Genomic DNA, 16,419 nt, shown 5'->3' on the forward strand with positions numbered 1-16,419 from the left:
TAGAAACACTAGACATAATAGAGAGCTAAAAGTGACAATATTAATGATCAACGGTGATAGGTATAATAAGATTTGGTCGGAAGTAGTAGGTTAGATTAGATGGATATTTTCAGACCGAAGAGTATTATTAAAGACCCAATTCCCCCTCTTGAAGTTTCAAGACGAACGAACTAGTAATTAAAACGTGTAAGGGAAATAAACGTGTTTCTTCTCTCCTCTCGTGTAAATAAATTCACAATCTGTTATTTATCATGGGATTTATGACTTATTTATTGCAGATATATTTCTTTCCTCAAACCCTATATTTAATCAAATGCTATTTATTTCCGAATCAATTAATAAATATGTTTCAAACTTTTTAATTCTACATTCTCAAATTAATATCTCTTACTATATGGAAATTTTCATTATTTTTCATTAAAAACAAAATATTAAAAAAAAAAAAATCAATTTTTTCACACCAGGAAGAAAAACATATCAAAAATATTAATGGCATAAAATGGTAATTAAATGGAAAATAATGGGGAAAAGAATAGTACTAAAGTCTAAAAAATCCGGTTTGGTTTAGGACTTTAGTCATAATTACGATGATGATACAGAGTATATGTATGTAATGTCATAATTAGTCCCTCTTTGTTTTTGTTTATATTTTCCTTGTTTCACCCTCTCCTCTGCACAATCTTCTCTTCTCATCTCTCTCAATCTTTTGAGATCTGAGTGTCTCTCCCCTCTTCACAACCTGTCCTTCATTCTCTTCTCAAGTCTTTTTTTTTTTTTTTTTCCCAATTCTCCTCAGATTGAAATCATCATCGTAGATAAGATTGATTTGACGTTTCTTCATCAGATCTAGTTTTTTTTTTCACCATCACGGGATAAATCCAGGTTTGTTCATCGGAATTATCGAATGTTATTAATTAATCGAATGATCTTAGATCTATCTGTTTCGTTGATTCTAATTGGATTGTATGGTTTAGAATTCAATCATGAATCTGATCTCTTTTGTCCTATTTTTGCGATCGCTGCGTACGTTTCTATTGGTGTGTGATTCATTCGTTCCCCTTAGCTCGATCGAGCTCTCTCGTGTAGATCGAGGCTAATGTAGATGCTTCGTCATGAATGATGATATTAATCGAGATGCATGTGTTTATTTTTTTTTGTATGATTCAATGATTTAAAATTGTTAATTTTTCACGTACCGATCTGTAAGAGAATTGTGAATTTTGGTTGTGTATTAATTCTTAAGTATAGGGATCGTGTAAGAGAATTGTGAACCAATGTATCATGTTTGGAAAAAAGGGAAAAAAAAAAAACTTTTTTGAAAACTTTACTATGGTTTTCAGAGTGTTTTTTAGTCTTTGTCTTTTGATTGTGTGGTAGTAATAAGTGGTTACCAACCTTTTTTTTTTTTTTTTTCCTTGTATCGATTACTTTTTGTCTTTGTGTATGTAGGTCTTAAGCCAAATCACCCAAAACATGGCGACTGTGGCAGCAACTGAGAACCAGTGGCTCAAAGGGAGAGTTAAGGCTGTTACCTCCGGAGACTGCTTGGTGATCACTGCTTTGACCCACACCAGATCTGGCCCACCACCGGAAAAAACCATCACTCTTTCTTCTCTTATGGCTCCTAAGCTGGTTTGCTTCCTATTTCACTCTTTTTTTTTTTTCACTGACATTTATGATTTAGAATTAGGCTTTCTCATTTTTTTTATTTGGTTTGTCCATGTTTCAGGCTCGCAGGGGAGGTATAGATGAGGCTTTTGCATGGGAAAGCAGAGAGTTTCTTAGGAAGCTTTGTATTGGAAAGGTGCTAACTTGGAACTCTTCAACCACTTATGCTATATAGGTTATTGAATTGAGTTTGTTTCTTTATATTAACAGTTTATGTTTTTTTTTTTTTTGAGCAGGAGGTTGCTTTCAAAGTGGATTACAAAGTGGAAGCTATTGGAAGAGAATTTGGCTCGGTTTACCTTGGCAACGAAAATGTTGCTAAGCTTGTTGTTCAAAACGGCTGGGCTAAGGTGATATAACAGTTTTATTTCTCACTAGATAGCATTCTTTAAGGTATATGATGCTTGGATCAGCTTTCTGATTTTGATGGAATGCACAGGTCAGAGCGCCAGGTCAGCAGAATCAGGATAAGGCTAGTCCTTACATTTCAGAGCTGTTAGTGATTGAAGAGCAGGCTCAACAGGAAGGGCTTGGTCGTTGGAGCAAGGTTGGTCTCTCTTACTCTCTTCCTCTATATTTGTTTTTTTCAAAATAGTTTTGACTTGTGTCAGTTTGACATCTGTACTCTTTTCTTGATTTGTTGATTCAGGTTCCTGGTGCTTCTGAGGCATCTATCAGAAATCTTCCTCCTTCTGCCGTTGGAGATTCTGGGAATTTTGATGCCATGGGTCTTTTAGCCGCAAGTAAAGGCAAGCCCATGGAAGGTCTGGTTGAGCAAGTCCGTGATGGCAGTACCATCCGCGTTTATCTTCTTCCGGAGTTTCAGTTTGTGCAAGTATTTGTTGCTGGACTACAGGTATGTAATCTTGTTTCCTTGTTTTTTGCTGAACGAGGAGTTGACATTTTCACTTTCATGGTGTAAGAGTGCTTGAAATTTTCTGTGTAGGCTCCCTCGATGGGAAGGAGACAATCTACACAAGAAGCTGTTGTTGAGCCAGATGTTACAGCAACTCCAAATGGAGATGCTTCTGCTGGTCCTCTAACATCAGCTCAGAGACTCGCTGCCTCAGCAGCATCATCGTCCGTTGAGGTTTCCTCTGACCCTTTTGCACTGGAAGCCAAGTACTTTACTGAGATCCGTGTGCTTAATAGAGATGTAAGAAGGTTTACATGAAAATTTATTTCACATTTATCTGTGTATAACATTTAGGTGATCTAAGTTGTGCTGGTTTGTGCAGGTTCGCATTGTTCTTGAAGGCGTGGACAAATTCAACAATCTGATTGGGTCAGTTTACTATTCTGAGGGAGAGACAGTAAAAGACTTGGGTTTGGAGCTTATTGAAAATGTACGTGCCTAAATTAGATGGTTATTTGCTTTTCTAGTACCACTAATAATTTGACCTACGCTTACTTAAGATTAAGTTGGTTTGTCCATTGTAATAGTTTGTAGTATTCTTGGTGAATTTGGAACCTCATTTCTTATATATGGAATCACTTGTAACTATGATCGTTTAATGGTGTTGAGTAAAAGTTATGACACTTGTTGCTATTCCTTTTTCCTCAGGGGCTTGCCAAGTATGTTGAGTGGAGTGCCAACATGTTGGAGGAAGAAGCTAAAAAGAAGCTGAAAGCTGTTGAACTTCAATGCAAGAAAAACCGTGTTAAAATGTGGGCAAACTATGTCCCTCCAGCTTCCAACTCTAAGGCTATCCATGATCAGAACTTTACCGGAAAGGTAATAATTGCTTTCCCAAATTTCTTGGTAAATATACTGCTTTTTCCGCCCATTTCACCAGTTCTGACAAGTTTGTACTCTCTTCAGGTAGTGGAAGTTGTGAGTGGGGATTGCTTGGTAGTTGCTGATGATGCTATCCCATTCGGGAGCCCAATGGCAGAGCGCCGAGTTTGTCTTTCGAGTATTAGGTCTCCTAAAATGGGAAACCCACGCAGAGAGGAGAAACCTGCCCCTTATGCACGGGAAGCCAAGGAGTTTCTGAGACAAAAGCTTATTGGAAAGCAGGTATATGCCTTGTTACTTAAACCATCACGTCGTGCCACACAGGAGTAAGATCATCTGACTTCCTTTTTCCCTGGGGTGCAGGTTATCGTGCAAATGGAATACTCAAGGAAGGTCATCCCAGGTGATGGTGTTGCTACATCTGGAGCTGCTGAGAGGGTCATGGATTTTGGCTCAGTATTCATCCCATCTCCTACCAAGGCTGATACAGATGTAGCAGCTGCACCAACTCCTGGAGTGAATATTGCTGAACTCATTATTTCCCGTGGGTTAGGGAATGTGGTTAGACATCGAGACTTTGAAGAGAGGTCAAACCATTACGACGCTCTCCTGGCTGCTGAAGCTCGTGCTATTGCTGGCAAGAAGGGAATCCAATCTGCAAAGGATTCTCCAGCCATGCACATTACAGACCTGACTGTGGCCTCGGCCAAGAAGGCTAAAGATTTCCTGCCATCCCTGCACAGAAGCAGGAGAATATCTGCAGTTGTGGAGTATGTCCTGAGTGGACATCGGTTCAAGCTATACATCCCAAAGGAGACGTGCAGTATCGCCTTTGCATTCTCTGGTGTCAGATGTCCTGGTCGTGGCGAACCTTATTCAGAAGAAGCTATTGCTTTAATGAGACGTAAGATCATGCAGAGAGATGTCGAGGTAAAATCTGACATTTTACGCCCATGTTACATCTCTATTTTCTTTTCTATGAGTCTTACATATAGTCTCTTATAATTACATAGATCGAAGTTGAAACTGTGGATAGAACCGGTACCTTTTTGGGATCAATGTGGGAAGGAAAGACCAATGCAGGAACATATCTTCTTGAAGCTGGCCTGGCGAAAATGCAGACTGGCTTTGGTGCAGACAGGATTCCCGAAGCTCATATTCTTGAACTGTCAGAGCGATCTGCTAAAAATCAGAAACTGAAGGTAACATTAATACATGATAACCTTATACTAAAGAAATGCATCTCGTGTAAAAAACCTTAACTTGCTCAACCACATGATGTCACAGATTTGGGAAAACTATGCTGAAGGAGAGGAAGTCGTAAACGGTAACTCTACAGTAGAAACCAGACAGAAGGAAACATTAAAGGTGAAGTTAGCCGTATGTTTGTTTCTTTCGACAAGTCATAGTTTCAATGCTAAAACCAATAATACCTTAATTTACTCTTCGTCTACTCCCACCGCAGGTTGTTGTTACGGAAGTACTTGGAGGCGGTCGATTCTATGTTCAGTCGGTTGGCGATCAAAAAGTAGCTTCGATTCAGAACCAGCTTGCATCTCTGAGTCTTAAAGACGCTCCCATTGTTGGATCCTTCAATCCTAGGAAAGGTGACATCGTACTTGCACAGTTTAGCTTGGATAACTCCTGGAACCGTGCAATGGTAAATTATCAACTTTCTATAGATATATATATCCCAACCATTATTTCCTTTTTTTTTTACTATCACCTATGGTTGTTTATTGTATTTCTTCTTTGTGTTAAGATTGTTAACGGACCTCGAGGAGCAGTTCAGTCTCCGGATGAAAAGTTTGAAGTGTTCTACATCGATTATGGGAACCAAGAAACAGTTCCATACAGTGCAATCCGTCCTGTCGACCCTTCAGTATCCTCAGCACCAGGGCTCGCACAGCTCTGCAGACTTGCCTACATGAAAGTTCCAAGCCTGGAAGAGGACTTTGGTCCTGAAGCCGGAGAGTATTTGCATACGGTAACACTGGGTAGTGGTAAAGAGTTCAAGGCAGTGGTAGAGGAAAGAGATACTTCAGGAGGCAAAGTGAAAGGCCAAGGAACTGGAACCGAGCTCGCTGTAACTCTCATCGCTGTCGATGATGAGATATCTGTGAATGCAGCAATGCTTCAGGTCAGTGCCTCTTTGCCTTGCTCTTTTCAACTCCTACAAAACCTTTTCGAGTTAAGAGTATTGTCATAATAATCCTGAGAGTGAAATGTGTTGTTATGATCACAGGAAGGAATAGCGAGGATAGAGAAACGCAGGAAATGGGAACCGAAAGACAAGAAAGCAACTCTTGATGCTCTTGAAAAGTACCAAGACGAAGCTCGCAAATCTAGGTCCGGAATCTGGCAGTACGGAGACATCCAGTCTGATGATGAGGACAGTGTTCCGGTCAGGAAACCGGGTCGCGGCTAGGTTTTTCACTGTGAAAAACCATCATGGTCCAAAAAGGCATCATGAAGAGGAGGAGAGAATCCATTAGTTTCTCTTTAAATGAGTTAAAGAAGCGAGATGATGTTTTGCTTGCAAGCATCAAACTTTTTGTAACGTTTAGAATTCTCTTTTCTTTTTTTCTTTTCTTTTTCCTCTCTTTTCTTCTTTCTAATTTATACTTTATATAGACTTCCAAAAGAATTTTTCTATTTAGGAGTACGAGACGATTTTCTTTGTTATTTATTATTGTTTGACAAAAGAAACATAATAAGGGCGATGTAACTTCAGGTTATCAAAGTTGACAACATAAGAGGGATTTTCTCCTTATTAGTTTTTGCACTTATCTCCAGAATCATATTTTCAACTTTTCAAGTAAGCTTGTGGAACCAATTACAAAAAGATTTTCATTATATCAATCAATTCTCCCAACAGCAATAACAACTTTTCTTTTTAATCTCTTCATATTTTTCTTCAGTGGAACGAGTTTTTACTCTTTTCAATAAATTGTACAAAGCAAATGTCAATTAGTTTGCTTACATGATCTTTTATCTTTACTATAATTTCCTTATAGAACACTTTTGAGCTAGATAAGAAACTTCAATGTTTGGAGTAAACAAGTTACTTTAAAAGAGGAAGTAAGAAGAAACAGAAACTACAATTTGGCCGTCAAGAAACCATCTCACTTACATGTTCCTCCCCACCCCCTTTCTTTTTCTTCGCTTAAAGACAAAAAAATTCCCAAACTTGGTGTTATATAAGGCTACAGCAGAAAACAACATCCAACCCAAAACCAAAAAAAAAACAGAAGAAAGAAAAAAAAAATTCTGAACTTTTTCCTTTCACAATCTTCAAACACTACTTAAAGAAACTTGTTCTAATTATCACGTCTCGGTTGCCTTTTGCGTGGTGCCGCGGTTTCTTCCTTCTTCTCTGCCTCATCCTCACTCTTTGAACTCTCTGCTACTTCTGGTTTCTTCTTTTCCACGGGTGCAGCTGCTGCCTATATTTCACCATTTTCATTTTAATTTATAAGAAGGTTCTTCTCACAATCCAAAAAAGTGACTATTGTGCACAAAATTTCAGAGAGTTCTTTTTTTTTTTTTACCTTTTTGCCACCGAAGATAAGCTTGACGAAGAGCGAGAAAAATACAACCACAACGGAGACGAGAACACCAATTGTTAGGTTTGGTTTTTCCTCAGCTTTCTCAATAAGTTCCTACAAAAAGACACATTTCACATCTCTCTCAATGCCTGAGTCATCATCATAACAATTCAATATCATGGTAAATGAGGGAGAACTTACTGTGATCTTAGACTTGTAGGCACTTAGGAAAGATAAATCCGCAACCTTGTTCAAGAGGTCAAATACAAACTTCTGCAACATCATGCACACATATATGTATGATTGTAAGTATACGAGAAGCTTCTTATATGTATATAAGTTCAATTATGTGGAAAATCAATTTACCTGGTAGCTCTTAAGACCATCTGCAGAGCCAGCAGCTTCTTCTTCTGCCTTTTGTTTCTCTTTCTCAACATCGAATTTGGGTTTCCATGTGGTCTGTCTGTAAGTCTCAGCGACCTTCTCGTCTTTGGCTATCAAGATGTTGTCAAACAAGATACCATCTTGCATTGTCCAGATCTCTATACCGATGGCTGCAATGGGTTCATAATTTGGTCTGTCTAGCTCAAAGTAGTCAGGGTTAGGGATATCTCTGGGCTTCCAGATTCCTTTGTAAGCTGGGTTATCGATAAGAGGTGAACTCCATTTGCCCTTGTAAGCAGGATTCTTCTTCATTGGTCTCTTCCATTCACCACAACCGGGTCCTGCTTCACACTTGGGGTTGTCAATCTTAGGAGCTTCCCACATACCATCTTCCTCATCATCCCAATCTTCAGGCTTGGTTGCTTCGGGGTCATCGACCTCCTCAGGCTCATCATCCAACCATCCTTCGGGTTTCTCAGCTTCCTCATCTTCAATCTCCATAGGTGCATCCTCATCCCAGTCATCAGGCTTCACAGCATTTGGATCAGGAATCTTGGCTCTCTCGTCCCAGTCTTCTGGTTTCTTGTCTTCAGGGTCAGGGATAGTCTTGGCAGGGATCAATGCAGGCTCAAAGTCTTCACCAGATAGTAAATTGGCCTTCTTCTTCTCCTCTCCATCAACCAAAATTCTAACCTCATTGTCGGGTTTCAAGATGGCAGTGTAGACATGGGAAAGCTTGTCATAAGGAACAGAGGGAGGGAACTTAAGGTGGTGCTCAACGTACTCGCCACTCTTGGGGTTCTTGTGCTTCAAGATGAAATGCACTTTGTTTGTGGCTCCACACTTGTCTGGCCCAAACATAATGGAGTAAGGAGATTCACTATCAAATCCCTGTGGTGTCCATCCAGCTTCCTGGGGGCGGAGGTACTTCAAGTAAGCACCACCACACTCAAGTCCTTCCTGGAAACGAACCTCGTACTGAAGAACAACAGTTCCTTCCTTGAGGTTTAGAGGCTCGTCAAGCTCTTTCACAATACCATATTTCCTAGCCTTCTCGCTAACGAGAAGTCCATAATCTTCATGTCCCTCGCTCTTTGCATGCTTCCATACACCTGAAACAGATGAATGGTGTTAACAATCAAGCTTCTAAGCCAAATTGGGAAATCAACAACAGCTCAACAAAAGAAAAAACATGCATAATTTAATCAATGCCTTTGCAAATCTATTCATAAAATGCCGAGATCACATCAACATAGTCAGATTTGATTCAAAACTCTCGATTCGTGATTCCTCTATACTATAATGTTTAAGTGCAAACACATGACAGTCTGAAGCAAGTAGTATTAGAATTCCAAACGCAGATCAGAGAAACATATACTAACTACAATGCAGTAGGAAACAAGGGAGTTTACCTTCGTATTCACCATTCTTCGAAACGATCCAGCGACCATCAAACGCCTCATCAAACGATTCATAGAGAACCTGATCCAAACCAACAAACGTGAGCTCAAGTTAAAACAATGATAGATCTAAATCTCCGAATCTAGCTAAAAAAAATACTGAAACAAGGAACACTAGGAAGATTGAAATTTACCGTTTGATCGTCACAGTAGCAAAGCTTCTGGAACGAAACGAAAGCTAAGAGAAGCAAAAGGACGGAAGATAGTTGCCGTTCTCTCATTCTCGGAATCCTTTAGAATAAGGCAAGATAGAGATCTAAATCGGAGAAGTAGATCGGAAGAAAAGAGTGTATTGTGATTTTTCAGATTTTTCAGTTTCCTCTAAATTAAAATTATATATATATATATATATATATTCAATCCCGTAGACCCGGTCACGTGTGTCAATTTGTTGTTTCCACCAATCAAATCTCTCGCCACGCGACATTAACCAATCAAAACACGCCACGTCAACCAAAAGTGAGCTCTCCTACGTGCATTGTTTTTATTGCCAATACGTACATATCATTGGGCTTGGGTCCATCTATACTATTAAAGAGTCTCTCGTTGATTTAGAGTCTCTCAGCTCCTAATGATTGTTGTTACATTAGTACAAAATTTAAATAGAGATTAAGACAAAATTTTACTAAATCCAGCATTCTTCTTCACTTTCGTATCTCTTTCAATCAATTCCCTAACCTTAACCACATCCTCCCATCTCTCTGCATTTGCATACATCTCCACCATTACTTTATACACTCCTCCATCCTCAGGACACAACGCCTTCACTCGTTTTGCAGCTTTCTCTGCGACCTCTATGTTACCATGGATTCTACATCCCCCCAACAAACCACTCCATGCTAATAGTTTCTCTCGTTTTACTCCATCTTTAGGCATTTGCTCTATCATCTCCGCTGCTTCTTCGATCAACCCTGCTCTTCCAAGCAAATCCGCCATACAACCGTAATGTTTCAGCTCTCTGTCAATATGATACAAAGATCCCATTTCGTCGAAAAGGCTCCTAGCTTCATCAACTAGACCAGAATGGCTACAACCCACTAAAACGCTTATGAAGCTTACTCCATCCGGTTTGATACCAGAACTAACCATCTTACGGAAGTAATCAACCGTTAGCTCGCCATAACCATGCATAGCAAGACCAGTGATCATTGCATTCCATGTGAATAAAGTTTTATCTGAACATAACTCGAAGATCTCCATTGCTACATCGATAAAACCACATTTTGCATAGAAATCAACCAATCCTGTAGCTAAGAACGAATCTAAGAAAAGTTTGTTCCTTTTTATGTAATCATGTATAGCTTTCCCTTTCTCTAAATCCCCTGATTGAGCACAAGCTGAGAGAGTTGAAACAATGGCTACGTTATCAGATTTCAAACCCAAATCAATCATTTTGTCAAAGAGGTTGATAGCTTCTCTGCATTGATTCATCTGCGCATACCCAGCAATGAGACTATTCCACGAAACCAAATCACGAAATGGCATTGAATCAAACAACTCTCTTGCACGAACCATCTCACGGACCTTCACTAACCCATCGATCAACACATTGTAAGTAACAACATCTCTTTGAGGATTTTCGTCGAACAGCTTCAATGCATTATCGATTGAAGCAGTAGAAGAGTAAACACGAATCAGAGTATTCAAAGTGAACAAATCAGACAACAACCCGAATCTCAAAGCTTGACAATGCAACGTCTTCACTAATGTAAGATCACTATTCTTATTCGCTAAACAAGCCTTGAACACGAAAGGGAAAGTGTAGAAATCTGGAGGAACAGAGCGACGTCGCATCTCGATGAAGAAACGTTGAGAAGACAGAGACGGATCATGATTCAGTGTATAAACCCTAATGATGGTATTGAAGCAAAACGTTGACGGGTTTGTGATGAATCTGAAAACCGAAGTCGCGTAGCTCACGACCATATTTGACGATGACGCCGACGAAGAGTTCGATGAAGTCGGTGCGACGGAGGTGATGGCGAAGAGGACATTGGCGAAAACAGAGTTCTTGTTGAAATCATTTGAGATTCTGCTGGAAGTGATGTATTGGGCGTGAAACTGATGCAGGTGTTTTAGGGTTTTACACAGCTTCAAGAGATTTAAACAATTACTAGACTTTATCATACCGGTCATCTAAGAGCTTCACAAAGGAGAAAAATCAGAACTTTTTTATTTTTGCTAAAGAAATGACTCTTTATAGACTCTCTCACCACCAAACTACTGAAGAAGAATCAAATCAAGTTACATTTGCTACACTCGAATGACCTTTGTAAAGCTCAAAGTGTTTTTTTCGCCATCATCAAGAAGTTTTCAGTGTTATCAGCAGACTCTGTAAACGGAACAACAACACTAGAGGTTTCGTGTTACTTTTAATCAAGGGCAAGATTTTTCTTCATAGCTTCGTAAACAAGGTAAGAAATGCTTGCGGAAGGAATGACTTTGAAAAAGTTGGGAAAGATTCCTCTGTAGAAACCTTTTAGACCTTCGCCTCTTAGCGTTTTGAGGAACTCTTGGCTCATGCTAGTCTTTGAGCTATCAGCTTGCATTCTGATAGATAAGTGACTAAACTCAGTTCAAAACGGTAGAGAAGAATTTCAAAAGATATATAACAAAGCCCTTAGGTTTTAAGTTTTTTACCTTGTTCTTATGACCTGTAACGGGTAAACACACGATGCTCCAAGAGCTCCAGACGTCATCCCACATCCCAGTTGTATGAGAGGACCCGGCTCTGCACATCATATACGGTTTAGTATCATGTGATAGAGATTACAAATTTATAGATAACTTTTAAGGCACGATTAGTATCTAACCGGCAGTGTCATGAAGAAAATGTTTCCTCGATAAGTCTTTAAAAGTTTCGTAAGCAGCAAGGTCAATTCCTGCGTAAGGGATAATCCCAATAAGAGAGGGACAAAGACCCTTGTAGAAAGCTCGGGGTCCTTCTTGAATCCAAATATCCTTTGTGAGTTTCCACAACTTAGGTGTCCCAATCTCACTCACAAAAGTCTGTAACCGAGTCTTCACAAGATCCATAGGATATATAGCCGTTTGAGCTACTGCACCAGCCAATCCACCTGCCAAAAGCCTCCCGCTTGTACCAATATCACCATCCGCTCCCCCGATTATGGGTTTCAGCATTTCATAAGCAGCAAACTTTATGGCGCTTTCAGGAGCAACTTTAGTTACATTTAACCCATTACCTCTGAAGAAACCCAACAACTTGTCTTCTCTCCATATTTTCTTAATGGTCGGGACAACTCCCAAATTTGTTCGTTGAACTTGCAAAGCAACTTTCAGACGGTCCAGAGGCGCGGTTGCGGTTCTAGAAACAGCTCCAGCTATTCCTCCCGCAAGCAGTAACTTGCTTCTTTGCGCATGTGTACTTATACCGTCTGGTATAACAGCTTGCTCCCCAATGTCTATCAAGCATACTCTTTCCCAGTGGTGATAAATGTTCTCAATCGTAGCTTCATGAGGGTTTAGCAAAAGAAAATCCCTCCATTCTTCGAATGTTATAATTCCGTTGTTGTCCTTATCAACATGATCCATAAAAGAAGCTAATTCCTCATCTTTAATTTTAATGCCTACAACAAGAACATAACCGTGGAGAGTTTATATTATAGGTCGACAACACTGTTACACAATAACAGTAAAGCGTTTGAGAAATGAAAGTAAAAGAGCCAAATTTGCGACTAGACTCACTGAGCCAATATGTGTTAAACCCCAATAAAGCAACTCACAACCCACGGTTATGCAAACAAGGACAATGTCAAAGATAACACAGCCATTGTTAATATGCTGAATCTCCTAATCAGTAAGACAAATACAATCAGCAAAAAGGTCATCCTTCTTTGACTCAAAACATTTGCTTCCACATTGCATCAAGAACAGTTCAAAACAGAGGCATGTTCAATTTCAATTAACCAACCAATCTATCAGTAACTAGAAAAGTTAAGCAAAATCTACATCCATAACTCAATAAAGGTTTCATCTTTTGCTTATGGGAAGATAGTTGCAAAGCAACAGTAGCTTCCCCAGTAATGGAACAGTATGAAAGAATCAAAAAAAAAAAAAAAATTTTAACATACCAGCTTTATCAAGAGCCTCCCAAAGCTCCTCTGGGCAAATGTCACCATTGTGTTCAACATCAATAGCCTGAAAAATCTTGTAAAGCTCAAGCTCCTTAGCGTCCATGTAACGACGAAACTCTTGGTAATCCACACGCCCATCTCGATTCGCGTCGCAGACTTTGAGAAAATCACTAGCGTACCTATACTGCGGAGAGATACTAAGCGAAGACATACCTTTCTCGATCTGTGTACCGTCTAAGAACCCTACCTTGGAATTGTCGAAGAATTCGAACAGTTTTCGAATCCTCATGTCTCTCTCTTCGTTGGTCTCACGTAATGCAACCAGCACGTGCTCCATTGTTGCTTCCACGGGCCGCGGTTTCTTCTTACCCGGATTTTGGTTTGGTTTCTTCGTCTCCATTGTTGATTTTAACACAGATTGAGTAAAATTCGAAAAAGCTTTTGGGGGATGATGATTCTAATGTCTCTTCATTCCTCTGGATGAGTTTCTATTGGTCCACGAATCTCGGAAGAAGAATTCAACAGAATTTGAAAAACGTGAGATTTTGAGGTCGGTGAGCCAAAAAAAAAATATCTAACCGTCTCAATCTTCCATGGACAGCTGGAGGAGAGGAGACTCCATTATTTTTACATGGACCCCTTCAGCTGCTGTTTCCACTACCAGACATACTGTATGTGATGACACAAAACAACAAACACACCAGTCAAATCAAACCCGGTCTAGTTTAAGTGAATCACAACAACGAACTAGTGTAATTTTAACCGGTTTACATAGCTTTAAACCAGAACAAAACCATCTTTGAACGTATCTGTAATAATAGTGTCAGTGTGAAAGGTTTTGGAACCAAGACAACAACGAATATTATGTAGACCATTGAAATATTATGTGAATGTGATGTATTTGACAACGCCAAGTGCTTCTTACATACACGTAACTGTTACAGATATATCAATATCACATCAGAGGAAGATGACAACAAATTGGTCCTTATTTTCAATAATTCAATTCTTCGTATACAAACAAAATTAACTTTGAAAAACATGTAGTGGACATGGTTTTTACTATTTCTTCATGTACTAAGTGATTGGTAACCATCTTCCCGGTTCTGTCTCCGGTATATCACGGCGGCTATTAAAACCACTACCGCCACCAACACCGTCACAGCCAAAAATGCTAAAACGCTCACGCTTCCCGCAGGTGCCTACAATGAAGTGGCATATATATTAATGTCAGTAAAGTAATCACATGGCACCCAAACAGTATATGTATTGAAAACGGTTTGACCTAAACTGAGATTCAGTACCGGGTGGGTAAACGGGTTACCTGAAAAAGATTAGGCAAGGAGAGCTCTGGTTCAGGCAACTGCTGAACAACAAAGATGTGAAAGAGTCCCATAACTCCGGTATGACCAACGGCACTACTGTAGTTAACCTCCAAAGTCAATGTCTCTTCATAGCTCACTTTCACTGGATCAGCAGGATAACAAGACGTCATTCCAACAATGTAACCAGCTTCGTTTCCAGGTTCAACTCCATTCCCATACTTGGCCATCGAAGTACATATTTCTTCACCGCTCTGATCCACAAACACAAGACTCTCAATTCAATACAAATTTGTTTTCAATCTTTTCGCTTTTGCAGTAGCTTAAACTAAATCAGTCTTAGTTACATCTCGGTACAGAGCAGCACCGATACCACCCGCGTGCTGGTGAGCTACGCCGTAGACAATATACCCATTAAATGGCATCACTAAGCTCTTTTTCTTAACATCAATGCATCCATCGCCATTGGTTTTGCACGGTTCCACATCGTATTCCACCTATAAAAGCACACAAGACCCTAAAATTGTTAGAGATTGAAGTCATGTAACAGAATTAAGAAGTTCTTACTGACTTTGCAAATATGTTCTTGGCTATCTCCTACTGATTTTTTCCAAGAATCTGTAACATCGAAAATATAAATTTTAGCGGGCAAAACCGTCTTGTCCCAATCAACCCATTTCACAGTGTACTTCAAATACAGATTTCTTTTTTTCTCTCCATTGCCAAATCCGCTTTTCACAGGACACTGAGTCTTATCGTAGCCGCAGTGTAAACCTCCTTTGTATCCCGGTTTTATAGTACGACCGTACTCATTAACGGTTACATTATAGAGATCACAGAGACATTCTATGCATCCTGTCTTGTCCTCCACACCTCTGGTGTCTATAGCGTGAATGTTGAGAAGCCATTTGAATTCATAGCCATCAGGTCTTTCCTCAGGGTTATCGATTTCAATGGCGTAAGGATCAGGAACATACGTAGAGGTATTTCGGGTTTCAGATCCTGACCCAAAGTAATGTCTGAGCACTGGACTCCTGCACAACCCTCCGTTTTTGACAAGAATAATATCCGATGCCGAATAAAGATTGCTTTTGGGGTCTTGCCTTCGTAACATTTCTTGCTGTGGAAGCTTAGCACCTTTACGCACATAGTGAGGTTGGACAGCCCAGTGGTGGAGATATGTCTCGTGTAGAGGGACGGGGTTGCCCGCTTCATCAACCACTTCAGCATGGAAACTTTTGAGGCCGATATGCCCTCTTGGGAAATCCATGTCAAGTAAGTAAAAATCTGACACTGATCCAGGACTCATCACCAGTTTTGGCGAGTAAAAGACTGCAGATTTTATCTTTTTCTTGGTACCTAGGAAGCCTTGGCTCGGTGATGCGAGCAGAGCAATAACTAAGAACAAGATCAGCGAGCTTATGTGGTAACGAGCCATATTATCTCCTGTTTCAAGATCATAAAGGAATGTGATTTAGCAAATAAAAATCATAAACATGTGATAAAGTAACTCAAACTCTAAACCTAACTCTAACCCTAATTTAACAAAAATATTTAATTTAGTACATGGTTGCTTATTTATATATTATAAATCCAAAATTGTACAAACTTTACATCATCCAACATTTCATATCATCCTGAGGTGAGGTATAATCAAATTACGAAAACCCAAACATACAGTATAAATGATCCCAAAACCAAGAAATTCTATTGCGAAACCGATCACAGAAGGAAAAAAAAGAGAGATTTAAAAGCACATAATTCAATTGCGAAATCAAAACATGCACAGAGAAACAGAGATGATAGATAAAGAGAGAGAGAGAGGTTTACATGGATAGAGTTATCTCTATTTGTTTTATTGTGTGAATTACGAATTGCCCCGTATATAAGCGCAAAGACGTATCTGACACGTGCACTGACGTCCTCACTCTCGTCACATACACGTTTCTAGTTACATATTGGACCAATCTACTTCAGCTGCCGTTTCCACTCCCAGACATACTGTATATGATGGCACAAAACAACAAACACACCAGTCAAATCAAACCCGGTTTAGTTTGAGTGAATCACAACAACGAACTAGTATTAATTTTAACCGGTTTACATAGCTTTAAACAAGAACAAAACCATCTTGGTCCATGTTATAAGAGATTAAAGTATCTGTAATACAGAAAGACAACAACGAATACAACTTTGTATGTGGTA

At 39.6% G+C, this 16,419-nt stretch overlaps 4 protein-coding genes and 1 pseudogene across 8 annotated transcripts; 1 reads left to right on the plus strand and 4 right to left on the minus strand.

Annotated features, from left to right (window-relative positions):
• The first annotated feature begins 566 nt into the window (after nt 1-566).
• On the plus strand, nt 567-6,179 carry LOC104739146 (ribonuclease TUDOR 2). The gene is made up of 16 exons (XM_010459411.2): nt 567-882; nt 1,450-1,632; nt 1,730-1,804; nt 1,905-2,018; nt 2,108-2,215; nt 2,318-2,524; nt 2,615-2,824; nt 2,907-3,014; nt 3,233-3,403; nt 3,491-3,688; nt 3,770-4,336; nt 4,420-4,608; nt 4,694-4,774; nt 4,872-5,066; nt 5,169-5,546; nt 5,652-6,179. The coding sequence occupies exons 2-16, from the start codon at nt 1,474-1,476 to the stop codon at nt 5,832-5,834; spliced, it is 2,943 nt and encodes a 980-aa protein (XP_010457713.2). The 5' UTR covers nt 567-882; nt 1,450-1,473; the 3' UTR covers nt 5,835-6,179.
• Nucleotides 6,180-6,455: 276 nt separating this feature from the next.
• On the minus strand, nt 6,456-9,137 carry LOC104739153 (calnexin homolog 1-like). Its single transcript, XM_010459421.3, has 6 exons — nt 8,933-9,137; nt 8,751-8,820; nt 7,321-8,450; nt 7,156-7,227; nt 6,958-7,068; nt 6,456-6,852 (listed from the first exon to the last, which is right to left on the minus strand). The coding sequence occupies exons 1-6, from the start codon at nt 9,017-9,019 to the stop codon at nt 6,727-6,729; spliced, it is 1,596 nt and encodes a 531-aa protein (XP_010457723.1). The 5' UTR covers nt 9,020-9,137; the 3' UTR covers nt 6,456-6,726.
• Nucleotides 9,138-9,324: 187 nt separating this feature from the next.
• LOC147949309 (pentatricopeptide repeat-containing protein At5g61800 pseudogene) lies at nt 9,325-10,934 on the minus strand (annotated as a pseudogene). Its single transcript, XR_015571391.1, has one exon. The product of XR_015571391.1 is annotated as a pentatricopeptide repeat-containing protein At5g61800 pseudogene (transcript).
• Nucleotides 10,935-10,950: 16 nt separating this feature from the next.
• Nucleotides 10,951-13,594, minus strand: LOC104739163 (calcium-dependent mitochondrial ATP-magnesium/phosphate carrier protein 1). Its single transcript, XM_010459431.3, has 4 exons — nt 12,890-13,594; nt 11,612-12,385; nt 11,439-11,529; nt 10,951-11,348 (listed from the first exon to the last, which is right to left on the minus strand). The coding sequence occupies exons 1-4, from the start codon at nt 13,290-13,292 to the stop codon at nt 11,171-11,173; spliced, it is 1,446 nt and encodes a 481-aa protein (XP_010457733.1). The 5' UTR covers nt 13,293-13,594; the 3' UTR covers nt 10,951-11,170.
• Nucleotides 13,595-13,772: 178 nt separating this feature from the next.
• On the minus strand, nt 13,773-16,215 carry LOC104739180 (uncharacterized). Of its 4 annotated transcripts, none has more exons than XM_010459462.3 (5): nt 16,045-16,215; nt 14,786-15,660; nt 14,562-14,711; nt 14,217-14,468; nt 13,773-14,094 (listed from the first exon to the last, which is right to left on the minus strand). In XM_010459462.3, exons 2-5 carry the CDS (start codon nt 15,650-15,652, stop codon nt 13,963-13,965), a joined length of 1,401 nt encoding a protein of 466 aa, XP_010457764.2. In that variant the 5' UTR covers nt 15,653-15,660; nt 16,045-16,215; the 3' UTR covers nt 13,773-13,962. The 4 variants fall into 4 exon arrangements, with proteins under 4 accessions (XP_010457764.2, XP_010457771.2, XP_010457757.2 ...); XM_010459469.3 differs by lacking the exon at nt 16,045-16,215 and adding an exon at nt 15,893-16,042; XM_010459455.3 differs by lacking the exon at nt 16,045-16,215 and adding an exon at nt 15,829-16,042.
• Between the last annotated feature and the right edge of the window lie 204 nt (nt 16,216-16,419).

Source organism: Camelina sativa, chromosome 2, assembly GCF_030686135.1.
Source record: "Camelina sativa cultivar CO46 ecotype springtype chromosome 2, ASM3068613v1".
Lineage (NCBI taxonomy): Eukaryota > Viridiplantae > Streptophyta > Magnoliopsida > Brassicales > Brassicaceae > Camelina > Camelina sativa.